The 11,089-nt window shown below is 42.5% G+C and overlaps 1 protein-coding gene across 1 annotated transcript; it reads left to right on the forward strand.

The window, feature by feature from the left end:
- Nucleotides 1-239: 239 nt before the first annotated feature.
- Nucleotides 240-2,856, forward strand: CATSPERD (cation channel sperm associated auxiliary subunit delta). The gene has a single exon (XM_019541794.1). It carries the CDS (start codon nucleotides 424-426, stop codon nucleotides 2,854-2,856), a length of 2,433 nt encoding a protein of 810 aa, XP_019397339.1. The 5' UTR covers nucleotides 240-423.
- Nucleotides 2,857-11,089: the final 8,233 nt, after the last annotated feature.

Here is an 11,089-nt window from a genome sequence, read left to right on the forward strand (position 1 = left end):
TTGGGGCTCTACCCAATATGGAGTGCTGAGATTTAACAGCCAATTTGGAGGGTCACTGCATCCCTAAGGGCTCTGAAACTATGCTGAGCCCTAAAAAACCCCAAGGTAGATCACATTAGGCACTGATCTCTATCTAAAGAGGTCCTCCAGTGATGAGAGAAATGTGAGGGAGGAACCACACGAAGACCAGGGGAGAGAGAAGTACACACTGTTTAAGTGAAGAGTCATTACTGATAATGTAAAATTAGTCACGGAATCATGAGCCTAAGACATCAGTTATAAAAGACTGAGGCTGTGACAGAAACACACAGAGCAACAGCCATATACAACCCACAGTCCGGCCCAGACACCAACTGCCACTCGGAACTTCTTTCCATCTGCTCACAGGAGGACGTGAGAAGTGACAGCAGCCATTGCGGGCTGATGTCCACAGGGAACAAGAGCACCTACCTCAGGCCAAACAGATCAGAGGGAGCGGCTCAAGTAACCGCACAAAAAATGCGAAGTTATTGGCTGGTCCCACTCTGGCTGTTGAGGTACCTTATAGTTGGAGGTCACTGCTCTGTTTGCAATTGGAGGGAGTCGTTCTCAGTTAAACTCTCCCTTTCTCAGAAGCAGGTGTCGGGCACTGTCCTTCAGTTCGCTGCCGATGAGCCCCGCCTTCTGCAACACCCATGTACAGATAAGAACCTCTGGGGAGGTCCTGCTCCAGCCCTGTATTTGGGGGGGAGAGTTTTCTTCAGCAAAGATGGCTTTGAGAGCAGCCTCCTACCACTTTCCATCCCCAGCGACTTAGTGAGTCCAACAGCCTTAGTCAGTGCTGCCACCTTTGTGAAGCAAAATCAGATAGCAATGGTGATAAATGGTAGGGTCTATCTCTATATCTTTGCAGATGAGGAGAAATGGCAACCAGCAGAGGGGATCCATTCCCCAGTCGCTGACCTCTCCAACACCTACTGCTGCTTCTCCTGGCAGGACCTGTACTGTGACAATGTCAGCATGACCCTTTTTGCCTATGAGACTGGGCATTCAGTCTCCGAGAGCCAAATCTTCCTGTCAGAAAATGGAGGTTTCACTTTTAGACTTATGAAGGTAAAATCAGCTCTGCAACATGTGCTGCTTGGTGTCTATAATTTTATTTCCCTCTCTGTTACTGGGCTACTAATCAACAGTACCCAAGAGGATGAAGGAAAAGGACCAGGGGCTTATTTTATATACATTAACTGGAAGAGGAGCCATGAGGTTTATCGCAGATCCACAGTCTTCCAGCTGATGTCCAAAGAGGGCGCTTCTATCCAGAATATCCAGCACCCTAGCCTGAGTGGCTACATCATTCTCTGGACCAAGGGCACCCTGATGCTTTCCTTCAACAATGGCCTGATTACAGAAGCAGTAACTATTCTGCCCACAGATGAGTTTCCAGGCACTTCTCTCCCTACTACTTCTCTATTCCATGTAGCCATTAGCACCTCTGAGATTGCAGTCTTCACCCAGGAGAACCAGCTGTTCTATGGCATTCTTGGCATGTTTTCCACTTCCATGGTCCTTACAGAAACAATAAACACCACAGATGCAGGCTGTTGTGTGTTGCAGTTTGAAAGGACAGGAATACTGACATTGCTCAGACCCATCCGTAACAATGATTCCCACATATATAACTTCCAGAAATGCACCTATAATATGCAGTCATTGCTGATGGACAAGTTACAACCCATGCAGTATTGCACACTGGAGGTCCTTAACAGCCCCTTTCACAACAAGATTTTTTACATTGATATGTACCACATGTTGAACTTCACTGCCACTTTTGTACCCAAACGTGGTACTGGGGCCTTTCCTCTGGTGACTGTGAGCAACCCCCATGTGCTGAGTTTCCAGGCACATGTGGTACAGGATGGGTACACAGATGATGGGAATACCAAGTACAGATTAAGCATACTGCTGATGCAACAATGCTTCTCTGACATGGCAGAGCCACACTTCTGGGCTGACTTACATGAAGGTGGCGTGTCTATCCTCAATGTGGATGCTCCCAAGAAAGGTGTTTTTTGTGTTGACATACTTCCTTTGTCTGCATTTATTAATGTAGGTTGTCCACCTACGAAACAGATTAGACTTTTTAAAAATGCAACTGCTTGCAGCAAAGAACTCTTTCATCAAGACTTACTACGAAATAATTTCACTTACATAATCAGCTATGATATATATGACCCAGAATTTCTTGCCAGACAAAACTTGGAGCAAAGCGACCTTCAAATTCATTACGATTATGAGACGCTGGGATGTCCTCTTCTGGTATATCATGATGATCCTTGGTCACCAGTTCTTGAGTTATGGGAAAACAGTGAATTTGTGGAGTATGTTTCTGTTGATTTTGTTATGTTTGAAGTAAATGGAATTCATAATTATGATTATCTCTTGACAGCTGCAGAAGCTGATTGCATCTCTCAACCTCAGAATTGGACCTCTTTGCTGAAAGAACAAGATTCTCCAGACCCAAATACTGCATGGAATAGAAAGAATTACATAAACTGTGAGAATCCCAATGGACCTAAATTAGTATCGCCTTCAGCCAAGTATCAAGTTCTTGGTGGAAGAACAAAAAACAAAATAATTTTTTCACAGTATAATGGATTATATGTCTTTAAAGCTATTGTAGTGGACAAGTTTTACAGTTATTGTGAGTTGTCTACATTTTTCTGTGTCTATGTCTATGGTGCCCTCCCAAAAAGCTACATAAATCCTTGGGTAGCACTAACAGTTTTTTTTACTATTATTTTTGTTTCAATTTTGATGGGATATATCTTACCAACATTATCACTGATAAAAATACCCTCAAAAGTTAAAATATTCTGAGCTTATTTTGTAAACTGTGTGATGTTCAAGGAAGTTACTATGTTAAGAATTCTCATATCTCACTTGTACAGGTCAGGAGATTAAATTATATTTTTGTTATGAAATCAGTTTTAAAACAAGTGAAAGAAGAATTGACAAAAAGGAACCATTTTGATGTCTGTTTTGTAACTTTCTTGTAGATCCATTTTTAATATGCTAATTAATTTTCTCCACTTTTTTTGTTTTTATTTTATAATTTTCTGACCATATTGTTGCTTGCCTGAAGAATTTACACCGTTATTTTATTATAGTGACTGATTTTAAGTTTACCAGCTTTTGTTGATGCAATCAATTACATTAGCTTACTTCAAAAGGTCTCCTTTCCTCAGGAGGAATAAAGATCATCCTTGGAGCCTGTCAATTGCTTTTACTTCAACAACAGATCAATGGAAATCAAAGCTTCCTCTGTATTTGCACTCCTTTTGTAGTCAAGATGCATATTTCCTACCTCTTCTCCCACTTACAATATTAATGTTCATTCAAATATTCCATTTTATTGGCTAGATAATGGAATTCTGAGGCTTCATCTCAGTTACAAAACACTCTGAACAGACAGTTAAAAAAGACCCCTTAGTTAAAAGAAAAAAAGACATGATTCTACAAATATTTAATTGAATGACACTTGGCTTTAATATACCTACCTGCATTAGTAAATATTAGACAGCATGAATAAAAGTTGCAGAATTTACCCTCCCTCCCCCAAGTTAAATGTACAAGTCTGTTTCTAATGGGTAGACCAGTAGCCTCCCATGTCCTACGCCATGGAAGACTGCCATGGCCCATTTCCATAGTCAAGTATCATCATACCTTTGGCCATTAAGATGGTCACCAACATCTCAAAGCATTTTTTAAAACCAGAATTAATACTTTTTAAATGTATCAGCTGGAATGAAATATTATCCTAACACGATATGGCTATGCAATAAAAAGAAATAAATCAAAATGTTCCATACACAAAAAAGAAAATTGGGATTTAATGTACACATTTCAGGTAGTTGTGACTATAATATAAATATAGTAAAATGTTAATATTTTGTTATAACAAATATTTTAGACAACTATTCACCCCATTCTAATGTATTTTCAATAAAATTGTGCAATTTTATTGAATTTGCTATTTTATTTGCTTTTTGCCAAGTCTTCACCTGTGTATTGATAGTGTTTATTGTCAATTGCATGTGTTTTAGCTGAGTTAGAAAATGCGTTTGCTTTTTCATCTACATATTATATGGAAGTTATTTAGGTTTAAAAATAAATATCATTTGGAAAGTTGGCATTATTTCATTCTCTGCACCCTTTCTCACACGCTGCTTTGACTAGAGCCACCAAGGTGCCACCCTGCCCTGCTTTCTGCCTGGCTTCAGACTAACATAGTTAACTATCTTTCTCTAGAGACGCTAATGGGTACAGATATATAGGAGAAGAGCAAGGTGATTACTGACAGACTGGTTATTGTAGCCTAAGTAGAAAATATCAAGGTACAAAAATGTTGGGGTTTGCAGTAGAGCTTGATAAGATTATATACACACACACACACACACACATATATATGTATATGTACATATATGTATATACACACATATATATACATACCACCCTTTCTCACTCACTATTTTGACTAGAGCCACCAAGGTGCCAGCCTGCCCTCCTTTCTGCCTGACTTCAAACTAACATAGTTATCTCTCTCTAGAGATGCTAATGGGTACAGGACTAAGAGCAATGGCTTCAAGCTGCAGCAGGGGAAATTTAGGTTAGAAATTAAAAGGAACTTTCTGACGCAAAGTGGCCAGGCATTGGAACAGGGTACCTAGAGAAGTTGTGGAATCTCTATGCATGGAAACTTGCAGAAGCAGGTTAGACCAACATATGGCTGGATGGTTTTAGTCAGAGTTGATCCTGCCTTGAGCAGCGGGCTGAACTAGATGACCTTGGAAGGTTCCTTCCAGCCCTATTTGCTTATGATCGAGTGTGATAACTTGCCTAATTATCTTAGCCTTCTAGGCTGTATTCAAATCTCAATTTTTTCTTATCACTCTTGTGTTTAGATCACGTGCTGTACCAGGGCAAACCTCTCCTCCCTGTATGTCCTTCTTTTACTCACCCCTGTGAGCAAGCACTGTGTGCTTGCCCATCCTGCTGCTTACTTAGAATGTCCCCTTGATCATCTACACCAGTGTTTGTTTCTCAACCCATTGATCGCAACCCAAAAGTGGGTCATAAGAATATATGGAAGGGTGGCAAATAATCGTGGAAAAATGTGGAAAATCATGGATTTTTTCCTTTAAAGAGAAAAATGTGGAAAACCACAGGTTTCCCCTTGCAAGCTGGCAGAGTTCAAGCCTGCAAGGGGCTGCGAGAAGCAGGATGAGGACAATCAGGCAGGGGGTGTCATGTGCATGCATACATGCACGTAACAGGCAGGTAGCATAGAAAGCAGCTCCTGCAGGTAGAGTCAAAGGGGGTGGGGGGCAGGGGTAGGCATAGATGATGAATCGGGGAGCCACAGGGAATGTGTCAGGGGCCCCCTCCAGATTTGTGCACCCACAGCGGGCACAGGGCTGTAGCCTGGCTGGACCCGCACAGGAGGGCAGAGCTAGATGGCAAGACTGCACCAGGAGTAATGGACGGGAGGAGACAGAGGGGAAGGGACACACTACCCTCACCTACTCCCATTGCCACTGCTTCTCTCAGGCTGCAGCTCTACCCTGGAGGGGTGGCGAGGTAGTAAGCAGTACAGGCGGGCTGAGGGGAATGGCAGTGGCCAGGCCATGGTAAAGTCATGGCCCAGCGGGCAAGCAGTTGGCAGTGGGAGGAGGCTGAGGGCAGTGTCCCCCGCCCCATCTGTTACTCCTTGCACTGCTGGTGATGTGGCTGGCACAGGGGTCCTGGTGGCAGCAGCAACAGCAATGAGCCTCAATGTCCCATTCCTGGTCCCATCCGCTAAGCTGCAGAAGAGGCTCCTATCTGTGCAAGTCTGGCCAGGCTGCAGCCCTGTGCCCAAGATAAGCACACACTCCCCGCAACCTACACTCCCACCCCCTCTCTCACACATACTGAGGGCCTGGGGTCAGCAGGATGCTTTGTCCCATGATGGGAACTTGAAAATAGGCCCTGCTGCATGCATCCATCAGAACCAGCCCAGAATAGTGGACATTCCTCTGTGGCAGCATCCCTCCCGAAGCCTTGGGAGAGTTGCTGCCACAGTGTATTGGCACCTGATTTATGATTCAGATACCCTGTTTTGGGTGGACCCAAACCTTCAGAACAACCACAATGTCTTTCATTCAATAATAGGCAAATTCTACTGATAAACAGTGACAGCAGATAAGAATAATGCAGGCAAGGCAACCCACTTCCCCCCCCCTCCCAACCAATTCTATATCTACCAGTCCAAAAGCTGTCACAAAGGGAAGATACAGCTGGATGGTATACAAACTTCATCCTGTGGTTCTTTCTTGAATGTCAGATGTCAACAAACTGGAGGTCAAAGGCCAAGGCCCCACTCCCCCTGCAGTGGGGTGGGTGAAATGGGCTGGTGGTATATCCTCTGTCCACGGTGGCCTCAGGATCACCCCCTAAGGGACCCTTTGCTGCTCTAAAATCCTTCCTTTTGTATTATTTTTGTCCTCTGATTACTTCATTTCTGGCCATTGTCTCCCTATGGTCATCATGTTGTCCATGTTCTGTTCTGTCAGTGTGTTCCTTTGTTTCCTAAACCCATTACATGCAAACATCTTAATTTGGTCATTTACTGGTGTCTTAACTTAGGCATGCCCTGGCTTCCTAATTTGGTCTGTCCACCAGAACCGGAAATCCCAGGGCTCTGCATTTGGACATGGTGACCTGGCACCAATGCAGTAAGCCTGTCTTTATTATGGAACAGTGTGGTACATCTTCAATTTCCCATCTTGTTTGTGTATTAGCTTCATGCACAGTGGGCCTTGAAGGAATATTTGGCACAAACAGGCTTTTAGAAACCAATTAACCTTTGCCATTCCCCTGAACCATTATTTTAATGCACATCTACTTTACCTACAAGCCAGTTCCTAAAAGTAAATTTCTAAATATCATTTTCTAGCCATCACAGTGCTGTTGCCCTCCCCCCCAATGCCCTCCCAAGCTGACCCAGAGGAGGTTTTTTTGTGGGGGTGGGGAAATTACCTGGTAGCCATTCTCCTCAGCAGCAACCCTCTTGAGGGCCCAGGAGGATTCCTGATACAGGCCGATACTCCACCTCCATTCCTTTGGAGGAATGGAGAGAAAGTAGAGGATTGTGGGGTAATGGGCATCTCCAACACCTAAAAGGATGGATATACATCCATTCAAGTTGGGTCAGGAGGAGGGAATTCATCCTGGTAGATATGAATCTAATCTTCTTGCCTAATAGCGAGTTATCTTCCATAAAAAATGTTGTGGAAAATTTGATGCATCCTCCCAAAGTAAAACTGTGGTCTCTCTCATGCTGGACCAGATAGTTTCCTTGATCTTGCCTGCCACAACTTAGATAGGAAAGCAAGGAACCAAAAACGTATACAGTACTGTGAGAGGGGTTGATGTTACACTGACTTACAAGGCTGGCTCCTCTTCGCAGGGCTCCACCACCCCCATCCCCTGCCCTCACCACACATGATGTTATGATTTCATTCATATCTGTTCTCTTTGGGAGTTTCAGCCTCCAGCCTATCTTTATAAGCCTTCAGGTGGCCGGTTTCTGGTCCCTGGTCACTTACCCCATTCTTTCCCACACAGGTCCCAAGCCAACTGTCCTGAAGTTCGCCTTTGCCCTTATTCTTCAGGGCAGAGTCACAGGAGGCAGACACCTTAAATTCACTCAAACACTTAATCCCGCCTCTTCTTTCCTCCAGGTCCCTAGAGTGGCTGCCTGCACCTGTCAGACTTGGACTCACCGGTTTGAACATTGCAGCTGCCTTGTTTCCCTGCCTCTGCAGGTAAGTCAGTCTTCAGGCCTCTCTCCTGAGTCCCTTTGTTCGGTCCCTCATTGCTGTCTCCCCACATTCCCTTGAGTTTCTTCCTGGAGATTCTTTTCTCCCCATCCAATGCCAACTGCTTGCTCAGCTCTCCTTTTAATTCCCCTGCGCCAATCAGTGGTGAGCCAGCTTCAGCATCCCATTCGCTGCCTAGCTGGCTCTCCCAGCTGATCAAGCTAATTAGCATCCAGGGATCTCCATGTGGCTTTTGGCCAGGCTCACCGGTGCAGTAAGTATTCCTTTGTTTTTTGCCTTTTCAGCATCTCGTGACAAGGTGAACTCCTCACCCTGTTACAAATGTCTTGAAGGACTGTACACTCTATTTTTGTGCTGGAAGAAAGGCTTTTCTCCTGGCACAAATGAAATGCCTGTTCATTGGCCTGACACTGCAGCCCTTCCAAACCACCATTATTTGTCTGTGTTCCATGTTATTCTGTATTTGAAGTTTAGGCTTAAATGTTTGATTCCCATCCCATTGCATGAACTATAACAGAGTGACAACTTTCTTGATATGATACTCTCTTGTACAATTCTTGTTCCTGAGTTCCTTGTTTCTTAGCATAAGACTGGCTGATGTCTCATAGCTTTTTTGTTTTTATTTGAAAACAGGAGCAATGACAGGAAGATACAGCTTTCATATTTTAAAGTATTTGTACCGGGAGTGAGATTACAAATCCAAGAAGTTCAAAGGTAAGATTAAACTTTCACAAAATTGAAACAGGCATGGAAATGGACTGGTTAAGGTGTCCAGACAATGCTTACTCTGCCACTAGGGATACCAAACAAATATCAGACAGTTACCCTGAAGGCATTTTAACATTTAATGTTTGGATTTTAAATAGTGTAAACTTAAGGAGTTCTGCTGTAGCCATTTGCTCAAAAGCTCCAGTAGCAATCCCACCAATACCACTGATTTTTAAGGGTAGTTTAATGGTTTGGTTTTTTTGTCCCTTTCTCGTATAACAATACTGCCAAGCAGAGTTGAGATTGTTTGAATATTCTAACAGTTTATTTGCAAATCTTAACATTTGGATTTCTTTAAAAAAAAAGCGTTATGATCAATTTTCTGGGGTTTCTAAAGTTTGTGTTTGGGATAATTACAATGGTCCTGTGTGCGAATGTGTGTGAATAAAACAAACTAGGCATAATAAAAAAATTATATTTTAGAATCCTCAGCTTTGAAAATGTATTGAAGTAAGCAACAGATATAACAAACCTGGTAAGACCAAGTTCACCAAATGTACCAAATATGAAAGAATAGATCGAGTTGAATTTAGGACAACAGAAAATTTAAATCCAGCATAAGCGGGTAGCAAATAATAATAAAAAAGAGCTTAACCTTAAATCAAGTTTAACTAAGATATTTGCAGATTCTCTCAAAAAAAAAAAAAAAAAAAGAAAAAGAAACTTAGTCTACTACCAAATCTTCATAACATCTTTGTAAAGTACTTGAAGCTAACAGTAGTTCCTATGATCCTTCTATTTTAGACACAAGTGTAGCCACTAAGGCTGTGCAAAATTTCACCGGCTGTTTTGTTTCGACACTGTTTTGTCTTGTTTCAAGCTCAAAACAGTGAAATAGAAATGAAATGAAGGGCTTTGAAACAACCTAGAAACAAAACAAGGGCAGTTGAAACATTTAGAAAGTTTCTAAGCATTTTGAGTTTCAAAGCTGAAGCTGGGCTTGCCTGCAGGGAAACAGAAAGTAAGGAGAAGGAGAGGGAAAAGGGAGGAAGGACTGCTCTCAGGTAGATTGTATAGCTGTCCAGTTACTGTGATCCTTCCCTGAGGACCCTTCCAATCCCAGTGCTCTGTGGGAGGGATGGAAAACCAGCATAAAAGGCAGCATTGTTTCAAATGGCCCGCTTTCTGCCTTTAGGTCAGTTACTGAGCTGTCTTCCAGAAGCTCAGGAGCATTAGACAACAAGGGCTACTACTACCATTGATTTCTTACTTGCTAGCCTAGCAAGTGGGGTTCTGTAATACCTTTAGCTTTCTTTCTAGACTCTTTTTTATTATTATATACATTGATTTATCCTTTTCAATTTCATAATTATATTGCATATTATATTATGCAATTTATATAGGAAGACAGAGAGACACACATACATTTATATGCAGAAGAGGAAAGAAAAGCACTGTTACAGTTTGGCTGCCTGAGATGCTGCTGGTGCTACTGTGCTAGTGCTCACTAAGTTATTATTTTACCTGTTGTTATTTAAAGTGGTGGACCAGACTGAGGCTGTAGGGGAAAAGGAAGGCTCATTGGGGCATACTGCTATGTCTTGTAGAGGCCCCAGCGCTAATAAGGGCATGCCTTTTCTCTGTCTCTCTCACACACACACACCACGAGTTTTGCTCACCAGCTTGAGGTGCAGTTTCCCAAAAACCCCTGCACCTATCTCCTTGAAACCTGAAAGGCTTCATGGCCTCAGCAAGGGCTACCACACCTGCTGTTTTCACCCCCTCTGCACCTTAACAAACACACAAGTTTTGCTTGTCAGCAGCTTAAGGTATAGTGTCCCAGAAACCCCTGCACCTACCTCCTTGAAACTTAACAGGCTTTGTGGCCTTAGCAGGAGCTACCATGTCTCCCCTGTGCCTTCACATTTAAAAGTGACATGAGTTTTAATTTCAAGATTTTGAGGTGCAGTTTCCCAGAAACCCCTGCACCTATCTCCTTGAAACTTGACACACTTCATGCCCTCAGGAGGGGCTACTACCCCTGCTGTTTTCATCTAAATCTGCTAAAAAATGACAAAGTTATAGGCAGTTATGTGCTTCCCCATTATAACCTATGGGGGAAACATTGAAACTGCAAAACAGTTTCGAAACTAAATGCAACTCAAAACGAAACACTGTTCCATCAAAATGGTGAAACAGAAGTTGAAATGAAATGGTGCCGTTTCACACAACCCTGGTAGCCATGTCACAAAGATAGAGCACATTACAGTCAACCCTTTCCAACTTAATGATGCCGAAAATACATAAGTCTAGTGTAATACTATGCATAGTAGTTTAACACTCACTTCTAATCTTTTAAAATATTGTTTCTTTTTAGTTTCTTAATCCTGTTACATAGCATGCCAGAATGCATACCAGCTTATAAAACATCTTATTTATACTTATATAAACAATTCAACCCTTTTCCATTTATGAAAGCATTGTCTCACCCTGTGCCTTCCTGGTCTTGTATAGGCATTCCC

The sequence above is a fragment of the Crocodylus porosus genome, unplaced genomic scaffold (genome assembly GCF_001723895.1).
Source record: "Crocodylus porosus isolate Cpor-Errol unplaced genomic scaffold, CroPor_comp1, whole genome shotgun sequence".
Lineage (NCBI taxonomy): Eukaryota > Metazoa > Chordata > Crocodylia > Crocodylidae > Crocodylus > Crocodylus porosus.